This window comes from Moschus berezovskii, chromosome 1 (assembly GCF_049115385.1).
Source record: "Moschus berezovskii isolate FMDL1 chromosome 1, NW_MosBer_1.0, whole genome shotgun sequence".
Lineage (NCBI taxonomy): Eukaryota > Metazoa > Chordata > Mammalia > Artiodactyla > Moschidae > Moschus > Moschus berezovskii.
In genome coordinates, this window is record NC_142460.1 from 12,210,543 (window position 1) to 12,229,927 (window position 19,385).

At 46.9% G+C, this 19,385-nt stretch overlaps 1 protein-coding gene across 17 annotated transcripts in view; it reads right to left on the reverse strand.

Annotated features, from left to right (window-relative positions):
* Positions 1–19,385, reverse strand: part of TBC1D5 (TBC1 domain family member 5) — a 623,629-nt gene that overhangs the window by 58,616 nt on the left and 545,628 nt on the right. For all 17 annotated transcript variants that reach the window (XM_088835359.1, XM_088835371.1, XM_055416924.2 and 14 more), the window contains one exon: positions 15,426–15,679. In XM_088835359.1, the coding sequence (XP_088691485.1) occupies positions 15,426–15,679 (254 nt within the window). The remainder of the gene's footprint in view (positions 1–15,425; positions 15,680–19,385) is intronic.

A 19,385-nucleotide genomic window follows, 5' to 3' on the forward strand; every position in this document is an offset into this window, starting at 1 on the left:
AAAATGAAAAAAACAATGTAAGCAATTATATATATAAAATCTTATAACATTTTAGTTTTTTTGATTACTGTCTGAAAATAAGGTAGGGGGTATCTCTATCTGTCAGGCATTTATAATATAAAAGTAAAGTTCCACTAAAGCTGTTGGGAAAAATTTCCATTTAAAAGAAGTTACAAACATTATTGGGCTTCCCAGGTGGTGAAGTGTTAAACAACCAGTCTGCCAATGCAGGATAGACGCTGGGGAAGCAGGTTCAAACCCTGGGTTGGAAAGATCCCCTGGAGGAGCAAATGGTAACCCACTACAGTATTCTTGCCTGGAAAATTCCATGGACAGAGAAGCCTGGCAGCTACAGTCCATGGGGTGGCAAAAAGTCAGACACGACTGAGTGTGTGCATGCATGCGCGTGTGAGCGCACACACACACACACACATTATCAGGGGAAAAAATCTTAAGAAGTGATCCTTATTATAGAAATCAACTGTTTCCATGTTGAAATTATAATAAAATCAAGAAAACTTGGATTTTAGATTTTATCTGTCCTATAGCTATATACCATTCCTGAACCTTTACTATGTGCATACTTCCCTAGACTGGCGACCCAAAGAAGAAATCAGAAAATTAAAATACACCTCAACAAAGTGATGCTTACAAAACATTTGTCCATGCACATGTATGGACCTTTACATGCTATATCATTTGATCCTAATGACATCATGAGAAAACTGAAGCTTACAGAGTTTAATCAACTTTATGCCCAGGAAAGAGTGTTTAGATATATAGCGAGCAGTATCATAGGATTTGTCCAAACTTAAAGACTAAACCAATACGCTATTGTATTTCTGTATCAGAGAGGGGGACCTAAGGAGCCATTCGATTTGGGGAGTGGCTGAGGCCTGCCTACTCAGTTGTTAAGATACATACACATTTTGAAATGCTTTTTCCTGGAAACACAAATGCATGGTCAGGTCTCTCGTATTCAATTAGAGTGTCCCTGCTTATATTACAGACCAGATCTCAGGAAGGGCAGTGGCTGCACCCATCACAGCTTCTCCTGTTGGGTGGCAGGGTGACAGTCAACCTCTGCTGATGTTCCGCGTGGAAGACCTAAAGGGGACTGACTGCACTGCCGCTGCTCGACAGAAACAGCATGCAAGCCACATGTGTCATTTTAATTTTCTAGTATCCATAGACATAAACTAAAGACATAAACTAAAAACAGACTAAAGACAAGTAAAATTAACTTAAATAATTATTTTACTTCACCAAACATCCAAACTATGATCATTCCAACATGTCCTCAAAATAAAACAACTGAGATATTTCACGCTCATTTTTTCAAACGAAGTCTTGAAAACCCCGTGCATACTCGTTCCAGCATATATTTAAGTGCTCCAAGGCCCCATGTAGTGAACAGATACCACACTGGACAGCATAAGTACAATCCACTTAACAGTCTAAGTTTCCAAATTTTTTCATAACACGTAGACTGTTACATAAAATAACCATCGTAACAAAATAAGACAATGACGTATCTAGGTGAAATCTTTTGAATACCTGCTTTAACAAATCAGCTTATCAGTCATTTACTGTGTGGGAATATGTATCCAGTTATCCAGTCCAGAGAGGATTTGAAAGTTCTGTTCTCCATAAGTTTCTTTTGTAGCTTTTATTCTGCCTGGCCAACTATAGTTTCAGAGATAACATTAAGTCAGCACTTTTCAGAATTTATCTCAGAGTGATCAAATTCCAAACTGGTGGTAGTATTAATAAAGTACTATGTGGCGTGTATCGCATATAAAAACCATGTACTAAAATACATTTCTCCTCTGCTACAGAGACTGGCTAACATGTCTGTGCCCTGTGAGAATGGAAAGATTTAGACCTCAAGAAGCTGGAGTCACCAGCGCGTGAGGCAGAAGAAAGGGCCGCCAGCCTCTCCACCCTTTCCAGGCCTAGCACACAGGCTCAGGACAACGTTGGGTGGACGACGAGACGTTTCTCTAGCCAGGCCTCGCTGGACAGCTCCCGGGCAGACGAGTCCTGGTCAACAGGCCTGCAGCCCGCAAGATGCATGGCGCCCTAACTGACAGGACTGACGCTCACCATGTCTGTGGGCGCCGGGGCCTGACGCTCATGCCTGGAGGCACGCTGTTCACCAAGCAGAGCTGTGCCGGACTCCAGCAGGACTGAGGCATGTTTTCTCTCAGATGCCGATGGCCCCTGTGGCTTCCTCTCTGCAGACAGCCCCAGCTGAAAAGAACTGCTCTGCCAACAGCACACCCCTTCCCCGGGAACAGCTGTACCCGGGGCTGGTTTGGGCCGACAGAGGCTGGGGCTGGTCCCCTCTCACGACGGCCTCTGAGTTCTGTCCTGGCCTCAGGGGTCCCAGCAGCAGTGGCATGGAGCTCACCCGCTCCCGCGGCTCAAGGCTGCTGCTTTGACTCCTCATGGATTCAGGGTGCTCCTTAGGGCACTCCCCCAAAAGCATCCTTCGAAGGTCTGAAGTCCTGACCCAGAACGACTTTTCAAAATTATACAGTAAGTCACTCTTGAATATGCTAAATATCCTCAAGGCACAGCAGGCATGCACAATCTTTCCTTCAAACACTGGGGAACAAGCCCTATGTGCGCTGACTGTAGGAAATGTGTCTAGAAAGTCTGCCGGCCCCGAGGATGTGGGGATGGCCACAGGAGCTCGTAACGAGCTTCTGAAACACCAGCTCAGGAGAGATGAGGCCTTGCACACACACCAACAAACCTACAACCCTGGCCAATGAAAGCACAGAGGGACCATCCGATCCTGTCTCAGGCCATCAGAGTGGGAGAGACATCTGAAGAGTGGGGGGTGATGGTTCAGGGAAGGTCAGTTTTCTGCAGGAAACACAGTATTTCGGAGGCAGACCACTGGGCACACCTCGATGAGACAAAGCCTGATCGACCCCTCAGGGCTCCCTGCCATCTGCGTGGCACTGATAGGAACGCCGCCACCAGCGTGAGCAGCGCAGGATGAGTCCAGTAGGGCGGTCTCTCCCCTGACGGTGATCTCACTGGCTGTGCTGGGGAGGAGGGGCGCAGGCCAGGGGGACAGGAGCACCACATTCCTTTCAGAAGCTGCTGGCACCCTCAGTGTGGGCTCTGTCCTCCCGGTCATCCGGCTCTGGGGCAGGGAGGGAGGTAGGGCTGGGTGAGGACAGGGCCGCTGAGCCCAGCAGAGCGTGTCCTCAGGCAGGGGCCTGGCCGCTCTGGTCAGCAGCCCTGGGGGGACTGCAGGCTGGAGGCAGGGGCATGGGCTCGGGATGACTGGAGCTGGGCTGGACAAGGCGCCTCCTGCACTGGGCCTGCGAGAGATCAGCTAAAGCTGGAGTGGTTGCAGGCGACGCACGAAAGGCTTGCCAAGCAGAATCTCTCACATCCACACCTGCTGAGCCGGATACAGCTGGGGTCTAGTCTGACTCAGCTGCTGTCTAGCCGTGGGGCCCTCAAGTCTCTGACCCTCCATAGGCCACAGTCTCCCCCCCGGGGAGGCGAGCCCCTCACACATGCTGGGTGCCCATGGTGGACACATGGGAAGGGCTCAGCGTGGTCCGAGTGTCTGCAATGGACTCAGCACACACAGACCATCCGCAGCGCGCCGAGCACCCCCGACCCAGAGTAGGCGGTGCAGGCCGTCCTCCAGCCTCAGACCTGGGTGCACTCCTGGCGGGTCCATGGCTGCCCTGCTTGGGGCACCCACAGACCTGGGCGCTCTCCTGGACGGGCCCACGGCTGCCCTGCTCGGGGCGCCCACAGACCTGGGGCGTTCTCCTAGACGGCCCATGGCCACCCTCCAGCCTCAGACCTGGGCACTCTCTTGGATGGGCCCACGGCCGCCCTGCTCGGGATGCCCACAGACCTGAGCTAATGGGTTCCGAGTGCGGGCTGCTCTGAAACTTTCAATAAACGTTCTGGGTCCCATGGGCTACGTGTTGATGGAGTTTATCTGGTAAGAGCCGAGTTCACTGAAGGAGCTTCTCCAGCATCAGTGGGGACCCCGATTACAGGCTGGCTGGAGAGAGGAGAGGAGGGAGGGGACGAGTGCGAAGCCCCTAGGATGCCCCACGCGTGACATTCTCGTGACCTTTGTCTCACTAAACTCAACAGGAAACAAGGACACGGGATGAGCGGTATTCCTAAATGACCGGGCAGAACCCCGTGAACCTGAGACCAGCTGGGGATTTGGACACAGGACACCCAAAGGCAACACATTCAGGAGGCTGGGAATTCTCGGGGCTGCTGCTGCGAGGCCTGGCTCAGATGATCGGGAAAGGCAAGGCCTCCAGGAAGCCCAGCGCTACGGTCACAGAAAGGGGGTCGCCTGGCCGTCACATGGTGACCCTGGAGCGCACAGGGCGCAACTGGCCCCTCCCGGTGAGCCTGCGCAACCTCACAGACCTGAGGGACAGACAGCAGGAGGGCTCGGTCTGCTCCTTAAAACACACGCTGGGGCCGCAAGAGGGCAAAGGAGCTGCAGCGCCGGCAACCAACCCGCGTCTAGCCCAGCCAGAGACGCCGGGCGCCGTCTCATCCAAGGCTGGCGTGCGAAAGTGCAAAGGTGGGGTTTCAGATCGTCAGGACGCATTATTAAGACAAGACAGAGGCGCTGAGTTGTTTCCTTCATACACTGACTCTGACGGCCAGAGGGACTTGAGGAAGGCACAGAATGACCCCAGTGCCGTAGCCGCCCCCTGAGCAGGCGGCACCCTCAAGTCCTTGCGATGGACCGGTGTGGGGTGCCGCCCCCAGCACCCCTGAAGAGGCTGTCCTTTCTCTCTCTTTACAGATGAGAGGTCAAGCAGCCTCCGTGGGGCATCCAGCAAGGCAGTGACTAAAGCCGGATTCCAACCCAGGCCTGACTCCAGAGCCCATGCTGAGCACAGACTCATCACCCTGCTCCCCTAGAAAGGGCTGTAGTAAAGGCGACTTCAAATGAAAGAAATGTGGAATGCGGTCTTCTGATGGCAAAGGGCTAACTCTGACCTTTTTCTCTATCCAACACCTCATTCATTCAATGTCTTCTGGAGTAAGTCTTCCCAAAAAAGAGGCGTGTTCTAGTTAATTGATGAGTTTCCTTCATTTGTTTTACATATTCTGTATCCCTCTGTCCTCTTAAAGCGATGATTTGAAGGCAATGGAACTGCTTGTGCTGCTTCCGGACTCTCACTTGTAACCAACATGCAGAGGGCAACACATGGCCATCTTCCAGGACGGCCTTCGGGCTCTGCAGTCCTCCCTGCAGGGGGGTGGGCTCTCTGTCTTGCTGCACTGGGCCCTGCCTGAGCTGACGTGGACCCCTGTTCTCGGTCAGACCCACTCACTGCGAGTCACCTGCACTGCACAGATTTTGCTTTTATCTTGCGGGTCCACAGTGAAGTCATCTCCAGACACGAGCTGTTAGCACATTAACGTGAGGTACGTGCTACTCCTTAGTTTAAAATATTTTTTCTTTCTCCTAGAAGGAGTTATAAGAAACTTAACAATGGATACCTGTAGTGAAATGGGCTGGCAAAAGGAAGTGGGAGGAGAAACAGGAGCTGTTTTTTTCCTTTTTCCCTTTAGTTAACTGGGATTGTCTAATGTTACATGCACTTCAGTTTTACATTAACAGTGGTTGAGTGGAAAGGGGGAATTTGTGTTCTTTTCAACCTTTTCTTATTAAACAAACAAACCCCTATGTTCATAGCAGCACTATTTACAATAGCCAAGACATGGAAACAACCTAAAATGTCCATCCACGGATGAATGGATAAAGAAGATGTGATACATACATACAATGGAACGTGCCAGATAGCCACGACGGGGCGGTCACTCACCCAGAGCCAGACAGCCTGGAGACAGTGCGGTCACTCACCGAGAGCCAGACAGCCTGGAGACGGTGCGGTCACTCACCCAGAGCCAGACAGCCTGGAGACAGTGCGGTCACTCACCCAGAGCCAGACAGCTTGGAGACAGTGCGGTCACTCACCCAGAGCCAGACAGCTTGGAGACAGTGTGGTCACTCACCCAGAGCCAGACAGCCTGGAGACAGTGTGGTCACTCACCCAGAGCCAGACAGTCTGGAGACGGTGCGGTCACTCACCCAGAGCCAGACAACCTGGAGACGGTGCGGTCACTCACCTAGAGCCAGACAGCCTGGAGACGGTGCGGTCACTCACCGAGAGCCAGACAGCCTAGAGACGGTGCGGTCACTCACCGAGAGCCAGACAGCCTGGAGACGGTGCGGTCACTCACCCAGAGCCAGACAGCCTGGAGACTGCGGTCACTCACCCAGAGCCAGACAGCCTGGAGACGGTGTGGTCACTCACCTAGAGCCAGACAGCCTGGAGACGGTGCGGTCACTCACCCAGAGCCAGACAGCCTGGAGGTCACTCACCCAGAGCCAGACAGCCTGGAGACGGTGCGGTCACTCACCCAGAGCCAGACAGCCTGGAGACGGTGCGGTCACTCACCCAGAGCCAGACAGCCTGGAGACAGTGCGGTCACTCACCCAGAGCCAGACAGCCTGGAGACAGTGCGGTCACTCACCCAGAGCCAGTGTGGTCACTCACCCAGAGCCAGACAGCCTGGAGACAGTGTGGTCACTCACCCAGAGCCAGACAGACTGGAGTGCAAAGTCAAGTGGGCCTTAGGAAGCATCACTACGAACAAAGCTATTAGAGGTGATGGAATTCCAGTTGAGCTATTTCAAATCTTGAAAGATGATGCTGTGAAAATGCTGCAGTCAATATGCCAGCAAATATGGAAAACTCAACAGTGGCCACAGGACTTTCCAACCCTTTCCAAGGTCAGTTTTCATTCCAATCCCAAAGAAAGGCAATGCCAAAGAATGCTCAAACTACCACACGACAGATTCATCTCACACGCTAGCAAGGTGATGCTCAAAATTCTCTAAGCCAGGCTTCACAACTTCCGGATGTTCAAGCTGGATTTAGAAAAGCCAGAGTTCAAATTGCCGACATCTGTTGGACCATAAAAAAAGCAAGAGAGTTCCAGAAAAACATCTACTTCTGCTTTATTGACTACGCCAAAGCCTTTGACTGTGTAGATCACAACAAACCCTGGAAAATTCTTAAAGAGATGGGAATACCAAACCACCTTATCTGTGTCCTGAGAAATCTGTATGCAGGTCAGGAAGCAACAGTTAAAACTGGACATGGAACCACAGACTGGTTCCAAATTGGGAAAGGAGTATGTCAAGGCTATATATTGTCACTCTGCTTTTTTAACTTATATGCAGAGTACATCATGAGAAACGTTGGGCTGGAGGAAGCACACGCTGCAATCAAGATTGCTGGGAGAAATATCAATAACCTCAGATATGCAGATGACACCACCCTTATGGCTGAATGCAAAGAGGAACCAAAGAGCTTTATGATGTAGGTGCAAGAGAAGAGTGAAAAAGCTGGCTTAAAACTCAGCATTCAAAAGACTAAGATGGTGACGTCTGCCATAAAAGGAATGCAATAATGCCATTTGCTGCCACATGGATGGACCTACAGATTATCAAACTACGCAAACTAAGTCAGAAATAAAAAGACAGACATCATAGCCATGGCTTACATGTGGCTCCTCAACTGTGACACTAATGAAGTCACCCGCGACGCGGACACAGGACAGGCTCGTGGCGCCAGGGCTGGGGCGTGGGGCGAGGGGGTCGGGTGGCCTATGAGTTTGGGATGAGCAGATGCAAACCATTACTGTAGAGCACAGGGAACTACGGTCAATACCCTGTAATAAACCACAATGGAAAAGGAAAAAACCACCTGACAATATGCATAATGACATTTCTGCATATGCATTTCTATATACTCACTCATATCTGTAACATGAATACTACACATAAACACAGATTTTAAAAATGCCTGTGGCACTAACTTAAGAAATCTAAATTTCTTTCCTAAGGGTCCATTATATGATAATATTTATATACTGCAGTTGTTGGAAATTCTAAATTCCCTTTGGAAGTAATGTCTGTGTATTTATGTGTGTCTGTGTCCCCATGGCATCTGGTCCCATCACTTCATGGGAAATCAATGGGGAAACAGCGGAAACAGTGTCAGACTTTATTGTTTTGGGCTCCAAAATCACTGCGGATGCTGATTGCACCCATGAAATTAAAAGAAGCTTACTCCTTGGAAGGAAGGTTATGACCAACCTTGATAGTATATTAAAAAGCAGAGACATTACTTTGCCAACAAAGGTCTGTCTAGTCAAAGCTATGGTTTTTCCAGTGGTCATGTATGGATGTGAGAGTTGGACTATAAAGAAAGCTGATCGCCGAAGAATTGATGCTTTTGAACTGTGGTGCTGAAGACTCTTGAGAGTCCCTTGGACTGCAAGGAGATCCAACCAGTCCATTCTAGAGGATATCAGTCCTGGGTGTTCATTGGAAGGACTGATGCTAAAGCTGAAACTCCAATACTTTGGCCACCTCATGCAACGAGTTGACTCACTGGAAAAGACTCTGATGCTGGGAGGGACTGGGGCTGGGAGGAGAAGGGGACGACCGAGAATGAGATGGCTGGATGGCATCACGACTTGATGGATATGAGTTTGAGTGAACTCTGGGGGTTGGTGATGGACAGGGAGGCCTGGCATGCTGTGATTCACGGGGTCGCAAAGAGTCGGACATGACTGAGCGACTGAAGTGAACTGAAGTATCTCTGAAAAATACTTCCCAGGGGCATATGTGCTATTTCTAAAGATAATTTTGAAGAAAACTCTTTGAGTTAGGTTGACAAAAGAATAAACTCTCCTGTGACATATCTTTTATGTTTGTAACCTACACTGAGAAAAATAAAATGGATCTTTCCAACAATTTTCCAAAAATTATTTAATGGCCTGGATTGTGAGATCTCACTTTATATTTGTAATTTTCTTCACAAAATTAGGAGCCATATAGTTATTGTGTGTTAAAAAGCAAAGATACAGATATAAGACCTCATGATAAGAAAAGACTACCTACAATTAAAGAATTATTGCAAATATTGATATTTGCTTAATTTCTTGAAATCTGCTCCACTGCTCTCAAAAAAGACATCCGGAAAAGTCTACATGATGTTTTATCTCCCTGAAAAGTGTGTCTATTCTTGTGGGTCTGGAACCTCCGATGAGCTTCTCCAACTTCTGGGATTACTGAGCCTCAAGAATCTCTCCAGCAGAGATTGCTAGAAACCTTTCTGTTGCCACCACTAACTGTTTTGGGTCACTTCTACCTCCCCTTGCTCTCTGACACTCTGCAGGAAGTGTGCTGGGTTGAGGCAAACCCACAGTGACCTCTCCAAACCCGGGCAGGGCTCGCCTCCCTGTCCACTGCAGGCGAAAGCTGTTCATCTCGCCTCGTGTCTCATTAAGCCGCTGGACTCTTCCCTGTGAGACTGATCAGTCAGTCAGTTCAGTCGCTCAGTCGTGTCCGACTCTCCGCGACCCCATGAATCACAGCACGCCAGGCCTCCCTGTCCATCACCAACTCCCGGAGTTCACTCAAGCTCATGTCCATCGAGACTGATACAGTCCTGTTGGGCAGGGCAGACAGGGCAATCAGGACCAGGGGCTCAGGAAAAGAGCTGGTTCTTGACCGTGTGGACTTGCCCGAGTCATCTGCAGTGCCACGCTGCCCACGCAGCCTGGCGAAGCGGTAGGGAAGGTCAAGGGACCAATGAAAATAGAGACTGGCACACTGCAGGCACTCAGCGAGGACTCGCTGAGCGAGCGAGTGAGACGATTCTGCTTCCACAATGCAAGTCGTCTGAGCAAAATGCTGCCCTCGCCTTCCTTAAGAGTCTGTTTAAACAGGGACACTGTTCACGTGTCTGCTGGAGAGCATGGACTGAGCAGGAGTGTAGAAGCAGAAGTCAGAGCAGGCAGCGGCCTTCAGCTTTCTCTTTCCACACAGGTATAACCCACCAGGCTTTTGCGGCCAGAGGTGCACTGTGCAGCAAACTAACCCTGCGATAACAGAACTCCTGGTAAACAGTTGCCTGGGGCAAACCACTGGCAGTCCAGTGGTTAGGACTTCATGCTTTTCACTGCCGTGGGCCCAGGTTCAATCCCTGGTCAAGAAACTAAGATCCTACAAGTTGTGTGGTGCAGTCAAAAAAACAACAACAACAAACAAAGTTGCTTGGGGGAGTGGGGGCTCAGATTTTACTTTTAAGGAAACAAATTTAAGTCCTGTGAATTCTCACCAGGTCAGAAAATCACATGCAATAACTGACAAAGGGAAAGAGGAATCACTGCTCTGTCTCCTGCACTGGCCTCGCCACAGCACCCCTTTATTGTTCAGGCCACTTAACAGAGTAAATGGCAGCTCTCACAGAGTTCAGTTACTAGAACATGGCCAGGAACTCTACCAGGGAAACGCAGAACTCTATACAGAAGCAAGGTCACACCCCTCTGTCCCATGATATGTTTGTTTAACACGTTAAGTCAACACACCACTCATGTCCTAACCACAACATATTCTTTTCTGTTACGCTATTAAAAAGTACAGATATTATGGAGACATGCCATTATTAGAATGGCAGTTTAATGCTAGCAGCATGACTGTGCTGTGCGGATATTTTAAATTAAGGAAGACATGATATGAATTTCTATCAATACTGTCCTCTTTTTAGTCTGAATTTGAATGGAGGATTCCTAATGTTAGTCTAGCCTTCCATTTAATACAGAATTTCTCTCTACAGAGTATTTTAAAAGATTATGTAATAAAGGATAAATGCAGCAACTTTAAATATTTATGTTTCTAAATTCCATAGGAGGTGCTGAATATGGATTACTATTATTTTGTATTTCTTAAACTTTTTCTAGATTTTGGACACACGGTTATGGTATTTAAATATTGTCTTTTTATTTTAAATCACTGTCAATTACTCTACATAGAGATTTGTCACGCTGAATTCTAATTCTGTTAAAATGACTCATAATACAAAGCCTGTACTTAGAAACAAATTTTGAAATCAAATTGTAATTCTTCTTTGTAAAATATAATAAGTATTTCTGGCTAATACATACAATAATAAGCAGACACACAGCATCTAAGATGTCTAACCTCAGAACTAATCTGTCAAGTCCTATCACAGAGCACCTGTGTAACTGAAAAACACCTCAGCATGAACCGTCAAATAAAATGCGGTGTTAGAAGAACCACAGAATCTATAGTGCCATATAATAAAAAACAGACTGCAGTCAGATTTGGCGTTAGCACGGTAGGCCACGAGAGGGGACTTTTTGTCCTAAACAACACTGCCACTCAGTGGTTGAACAATGGAGTGAACTGATCAACGGCATGAATGGAGTGTGGCAAAAGGAAAATGGAGTTTGGGAGGAGGCCATGAGAGACTGCAGGCAGAGAGAGACTGCGTTGCCATGGTAACTGTACCTGGGCGGTCAGTTAGGGTCTGGACAGGAACAGAAACCTGAGCATCGCTTCCTGTAACTACATCGCCTGGATTTCATAAGAAAAAGTAATTAAAATAATTAGATTTCATAAAGAGGAAAAAAACTAGCTTTTCTTTCATATTTAATGCTATAATACTTTTACCTATCAACCTAATTACTAAAAGTACAGTGAATCAAACTATAACACAATCTTAGAAAAATTAATATAAAGTATTTCTTAAAGAAACTAATTTTTAAAGTGTTTCCTTAGAAGTGTTTGTGCCTGTTTTTCTTGAGGAAAAAAAAAGTTTCTACAGTCTAAAGGACAGGAAACTAGCCATCAATGGATACTACTGAGCAGATTTCATTGTCCTACAAATAAGAGCATGATTTTATATTTTCTTATTTAAAAAATTCTTTATCTAAAAGTATGTATTTAATTAAGAAGTAGAGATGTTTCTTTGAAATCGATTTCCTCCTGTAACAGACAAAATTTATTTTTAACAAAACTTGAAACCAGTTTCTTCAGTGATAAGATAAAGACCTAAACAAGTTCTGATTTCATATTAAGTACTGAAAAGATCTCATAAGTTACCACATGCACTTATAAATGTCAACATGTAAAAATAAATCTGTGAACTGCATACCCTTTAAACTCGATATACTTACTATAGGCAAGATTTCATTTACAAATTGGACCTGTAGTAAATGCTTAAAATAAAGAAGTGCTCAAACTCAAAAACATTCAAAGGAAAAGGGGGGTAAGGGAGTGCATTTTCAAAACACAGGAGAGAAAGGAAAAGGAAACGCTGAGAAGCACTTGAGGTACAGGACCATTGAGAAGCAAGGTTTTTTGGGTTTTTGATTTCCTTCCTGGATGACAAAGTTCACCATGAAGGACAGTCACTGTCAACCGAATCCTCTCCTCGACTGGCTGGCATCTGAAGCCTTATGCTATTTTGAGATTAACAAGTTGAAAAACAAGCCTTCTTAAAAGGCACCACATTTTCTATGTATGATAACACATAATTAACAGATCTGCTTTCCCTGTAGCTCCTACACAATAGCAAAAAAAAAAAAAAAATTGATTTTTGAATTATATAACAACCTTCAGTGCCTTGACCACTGGCTACAATGATGATTTTTAGCACACACAGCTCATCTGGAAATTACTGGGTTGTAATTAGACCATTCCAATCAATTAACAGTACATGCATTTATATTCTCCCATAGCTGAAATAAAATCTATAAATAGGTACATACTCCAAATAACTGATAAACAACTTTTAGTGGAACTTCCCAGGTCCTGAATTTTCCTAATACAGTTAACTCTATTCACTGATAAGCAGTGTGCCTCATTTTCTGTACCTTTGAAGATTTTCAAGTTTACGCTTGCTACTCATTTCACTCTGCAGCTTATGGATCACCTATTAATGTATATTTAGAGACTGAAGCTAATTTTAATACTGATGTCACCTGGAAAATGTTGGAGGACCATCTATGCTCCCTCCTTCCTTCAGGACCCCATCCCAACACAGATGCCCATGGCAGAATGCACTTCAAGTAACAGATATTTGAATGCTGGCTTTCCCACAGAACTCTTCCTCTTTATGAGCAGAGATAATCGAGAGTTAGGTAACCTATGAAAGCCATGAGGGTTTTCAGCTGCATAAACAACCGCTTTTGGAAACAACATTCACATTTTCCTATCAGTTCAGTTAGAGTGCACTAAAAAGGCACTAAGCACAGGGCTGTCCTGAGGTGGTCAGAAGCTCTGCTCCAGCTCGATTCTTGGGAAGGAGTCAGCACTGTGCTTGCCCACTTCCGGGGCCAGGGACACGCCTGCAGGTTCAGGTCGGCATCAGGGTGCAGCAGAAAGAACCAACGCTGGAGGAGAGTTAACAAACACACTTTCATCTAAGGAACCACAGGATTTTAGAGCTGGCATGCTCCCCGGGGGTCAGTTCAAACCCCTTATTTCCGGGTGAGGAAAAGGATCAGAAAGCTTCAGGATTCTGCCTGTGGTTCACGGAGAGCAAGTGAAGGATCAATCTACCCTCGCTTCTACTGGTACAAACTGCTCTCTTCACCTTTTGGTCTATTTTATGAAAACCTTTATTCAGGGAGGGGCACTGACAGACCAAGTCATCCTTAATATGAAGGTAGAGAAGCTTTCCGTAGGTTGACATGAGAAGAATAAACCAAAAATGAAAAGAAGAGTTGCCAAACAAGATCACTTCCTTTCGCACAGGGATCGGTTACGAAATGCCCTAGCGATGCTCGTGTTCCAAATGCTTTGCTCAAGTGCTCTGTTGTTCCCTTATAACTGGGGACTTAGTTTTCATCAATTGTTCAGTCCTCATGTACTTCCTTTCTCACTCACTGTGATATTAATACTTGACATTTCCTTAGAGACAAAACTTTATATTTCTATAGTCATTTGGCTTGGTTCCTCAGAAAATTTAAGCTACGGCATTAAGAGATTCTCTGACTCATTTGCCTGCCATCAGTTAGAATTACTACTAACTATGGCTTGTTATCAAAGCAATATTGAAATCATATTTGTTTAGAACAATAAAACAGTACAATTAAGAAATATATAAAATAACATTCATTTCCATCCTGGAAGTGGGCATGTCTCCTGGCATTAAAATACATTTACAATATGTTAAGGATTTGAAGTCTCTTTTAAATCATGTGTGATAGCTCTACATTAAAAAGAGAAGAATGTAATAATATTAAAAGATGTTCCTATGTAAGGTAAATGGAATATTCTAATAGAAATTTAAACAGCAATTATATAAAGTCTAATACTACATACAGGCAATGACAGATAAATGTAACCAAAAGAAGTACACTCCCATTATTGAAGAACACACAGTTTGTTTTCTGTCATTGGCATATACAGTCTATTTAACTTAAGTTCACCAGTTTAAATACCAGTAATTAAAAATTTTGGTAACATTGGATGCAATCGTCTTAAACAGAGTATATGGAACATGGGTTAGTATTTAATGATTCAATATATTATTGTTATTGTCAACATTGAGTGTTGGGTACTGAACTTGGCTATGATCCAGGAATTCCTTTTCGACATGGATGAGGCAGGGATCAGGAGGGTATCTGCTCCGACACTACATGGCCTCAGACTCCAGGCTTTGTGAGGCCTCAGGATTGATTTCTGTAGATTGTCTGCCATCATGTTAGTATCTCGTGCTTCCAGAACACAGACAGCAGAGCCTCACAGCTAAAAGTAAATGTAGCTGTTTCTAACTGGCTATGAGTCGGGTTACTTGATTCACACTTCTTTGGAGGTAAGTGGAAAATATGAGAAGAAGGTTCTGGGTAGGAACCCGAAAGTCTCTCTTAGGAACCCAATGAGCCAGGTGAAGTGCTGGGCAGGCCCTGAAATGGAGGGGCGCCTCCCCGAGTCCAGCGGCCGGAGACCGCCCCCGAGCCGACCTCACGCTCCCCACTTCTCCCAGGCGAGGACGCAGACACAGACCCTGGGTGCCTGAGACATCCCGCCTGCCCCTTCCCCACCGAGGGCTCTGCTTTGTGCTCCTCGATGGCACAGCAGCTGGGAGAGGGACGCAAGCCTGCCGACCTGCCTCCTCCGAACCAACTGCAGGGGTGAAAGCTGGGGCCGGCAGAGCCCAGGGCCCAGGCCCGCCCCTCGCCGACGCTCTCCCGCCGAGGCAGCGCTGCACACGGCCGGCAGAGACCGCGTCTGCAGGCCTCAGGCTCTCGGCTGTGACGATTCCCACCACGCTCTGTGGGTCTGACCACGACTCAAACGCAAGCACACTGAGGCAGAAATGTTAAGAAAGCACTTTAACAAATCACCTCCTTAGAAGTTCTTAAGAACAGTACAGAGTCTGAAACTCTCACTTAAACACAATCTAACAGATGTCCTCCCGTTAAGTTTTGCATTAGCTCCTCCTTCTAGGACGGGGGTTCCTCGACATCAGCTGAGGAAGCCCCAGGCTCTAGTATTTCTCCCTCACCTTTGTTCAGCTGCACAGGCATGCTTTCGGATTTCATCAGCCTCTGCTGCTGCTGCTGCTGCAGAGCGTGCCTGGGGGCCTCTGCCAAGTTCCTGGAGGGAGCCGCGGCCGGGGAGGGGGCGCCGCCACTGCCCGCTGCTGCGGGGCCGCCTGCGCCGCTCGGGGCCACTGCGGGAGAAATCAGCTTCCTTCCGAAGTTAATCAGGCTGTTCGAGACCTTATTGATATTTAGGGGAGCGCCTCTGGCATTGGTCCTGTAAAAAAAAAATGTGTGGAGACACACTATTTAAATTAGAGAACAACTCTGTTTCAAGTACTCTGTTGATACAAAGACACAGCTTACATGCTTTGAAATGGGCCGTTTGCAAGAGATCAGGTACACAGAGCAAGGCAGGGAAACTTAAAGTGACCACAGAACAGTCCAACTGCAAGACTCCTGAAGATGTGGCTTGCGGAACTCTTTTAGTTTCCTTTTAATTCCTTTATTCAACAGGGCCCTGAGCGACTTCACTTTCACTTTTCACTTTCACACATTGGAGAAGGAAATGGCAACCCACTCCAGTGTTCTTGCCTGGAGAATCCCAGGGACGGGGGAGCCTGGTGGACTTCCGTCTGTGGGGTCACACAGAGTCGGACACGACTGAAGTGACTTAGCAGCAGCAGCAACAGTGCCAACACTACAATTGTCTAAACCACAGCGCCCCTCCTGGAGAGTCCAGGCAGGAAGTACATTCCTTACACTACCATGGAAGCACGTGGTGACGGAAGCCTGCGATGTGCGCTCTGAAGGGGCAGTCAGGGCTGGGCAAGCCCGAGGGTGGCCGCAAAAGAGAGCAAGCGGAGAAAAGGTCTCCCCCAAGGCCGAATTTCCCCCGATTTTGAAACAGCAGCGTCTCTGACAGCCGTGCAGCCAGCTCACAGCGTCCATCACGGGTCAGGCCCTGAGACCCGAGTCTGCCCTCCCCGCTTCTCTTTCCCGACACACCACATGTTTTCCTGGCCTGCTGGTGTGTGTCTGCCCGCTTCACTCCCCCGTGCAACAATGTCCTGGAGACAAGACGCTGGCCTCCACCCGCCGGCGCCAGCACACACTGCGTGTTCCACCAACACTTGTTAAAAGGCAGACAGACCCTCCTCACCCGGGCCCCGGCCATGGCTCGCCGCCCACAGGCAGGGTCCCAGCCGCTCTGCCCTTTGGAGACGGCTGCTCCCAGACTCCCTGTCGCATCTCCACTCTCTCCTTCTGCAGCGTCTTCCTACGAGCACACCACCTGGTGCAGCCCTTCTCCTTTGACCGCTCATTCCGTCCTGGTCTGGCTCTCCTCACAAAGTGCCTCAGTGAGCTTTCCGTGCTTCAGTCCCGGCCCACTCGGTCTGGCTGTGGTCCCCTGCTCTGAGCCTACCCCTGAGGTCACAGTGACCGCGCTGCGGGGCCCAGGGCCACCCTCACGAAGCCGCTCAGCACTCAGGCCCCCTCCACGCTCCCCTCCCTCTCACACAGGACTCTCCTGGTGACTGGGGTTTGCCAGCGCCGATGCTCAGCTGGCAGAGAGAGGACACCAAGTCAGTATCTGTTAAAATGAATGATGACTTCCCAAATGAGTCATCGGCTTTAAGTGTCTTGGAGCTATTATCCGGAAGACCAGTTAGACTATTTTACTTGCAGGACGTTGTCTGTGTTAACATCAGTATGTAATCCAATGAAGCTTATTTTCTCACATTTAGCTTTGTTTTCACAAAAGTAGGAAACTGGAAATCAAATCTGAGAGATCCACTTGCCATGATGTTAGTCACTTTAAATTTTGCCATCATTTCCTTTTCTCAAATCTGCCTGGCACACGCACAAGGTAATTCTCCTGCGTTTTATGTGACAGCTGTATCCTCATCATTACTAGCTGCTGTTCAGTCGCTGAGTGGCGTCTGACTCGTTGTGACCCCTTGACTGCAGCATGCCAGGCTTCGCTGTCCTTTACTGTCTCCCAGAGTTTGCTTGAACTCAGGTCCATTGAGTTCGTGATGCTCCCTAACCATCTCATCCTCTGTCACCAACTTTGCCTCCTGCCCTCAGTCTTTCCCAGCATCAGGGTCTTGTAGATGGAGCTCTCCGCAGAGCAAAAACTGTAAAGAACAATATTGCATAGAAACATGGAATGTTAGGTCCATGAATCAAGGCAAATTGGAAGTGGTCAAACAGGAGACAGCAAGAGTGAATACCAACATTTTAGGAATCAGTGAACTAAAATGGACTGGAATCGGTGAATTTAACTCAGATGACCATTATATCTACTACTGTGGGCAAGATCCCTTAGGAGAAATGGAGTAGAAGAGTGAAATACAGTACTTGGGTGCAATCTCAAAAATGACAGAATGATCTCTGTTCATTTCCAAGGCAAACCATTCAATATTACAGAAATCCAAGCCTATGACCCAACCAGTAATGCTGAAGAAGCTGAAGTTGAACAGTTCTATGAAGACCTACAAGACCTTTTAAATCTAACACCCAAAAAGATGTCCTTTTCATTATAGGGGACTGGGGTGCAAAAGTAAGAAGTCAAGAGATACGTGGAGTAAGTTTGGCTTTGGAGTACAGAATGAAGCAGGGCAAAGGCTCATAGAGTTTTGCCAAGAGAATGCACTGGTCACAGCAAACACCCTCTTCCAACAACACAAGAGAAGACTCTACACATGGACAGCACCAGAAGGTCAATACCAAAATCAGACTGATTATATTCTTTGCAGCCAAAGATGGAGAAGCTGTAAACAGTTAGCAAAAACAAGACCAGGAGCTGACTGTGGCTCAGATCATGAACTCCTTATTGCCAAATTCAGACTTAAATTGAAGAAAGTACCGAAAATCACTAGACCATTCAGGTATGACCTAAATCAAATCCCTTACAATTATATAGTGGAAGTGACAAACAGGTTCAAGGGATTAAACCTGATAGACAGAGTGCCTGAAGAACTATGGACAGAGGATCCTGACACTGTACAGGAGGCAGGGATGAAGACCATCCCCAAGAAAAAGAAATGCAAAAAGGCAAAATGATTGTTCGAGGAGGCCTTACAAACAGCTGAAAAAAGAAGGGAAGCTAAAGGCAAAGGAGAAAAGGAAAGATAAACCCATCTGAATGCAGAGTTCTAAAGAATAGCAAAGAGAGATAGAAAAGCCTTTCTCAAGTGATCAGTGTAAAGAAATAGAGGAAAACAATAGAATGGGAAAGACTAGATATCTCTTCAAGAAAATTAAAGATACCAAGGAAACATTTCATGCAAAGATGGGCACAATAAAGGACAGAAATGGTATGGACCTAACAGAAGCAGAAGATATTAACAAGAGGTGGCAAGAATACACAGGAGAACTGTACAAAAAAGATCCTCAAGACCCAGATAACCACGATGGTGTGATCACTCACCTAAAGCCAGACATCCTGGAATGTGAAGTCAAGTGGGCCTTAGGAAGCATCATGACAAAGTCAGTGGTGGTGATGGAATTCCAGCTGAGCTATTTCAAATCCTGAAAGATGATGCTGTGAAAGTGCTGCACTCAACATGCCAGCAAATATGGAAAACTCAGCAGTGGCCACAGGACTGCAAAACATCGATTTCATTCCAATTGCAAAGAAAGGCAATGTGAAAGCATGTTTAAACTACTGCACAATTGTACTCATCTCACACACTATCAAAGTAATGCTCAAAATTCTCCAAGCCAGGTTTCAACAGTATGTGAACCATGAATTTCCAGAAGTTCAAGCTGGATTTAGAAAAGTCAGAGGAACCAGAGAACAAACTGCCAATATACGTTGGATCATGGAAAAAGCAAGAGAGTTCCGAAAAACATCTATTTCGACTTTATTGACTATGCCAAAGCCTTTGACTGTGTAGATCACAACAAACTGTGGAAAATTCTTAAAGAGACGGGAATACCAGACCGCTTTACCTGCCTCCTAAGGAATCTGTATG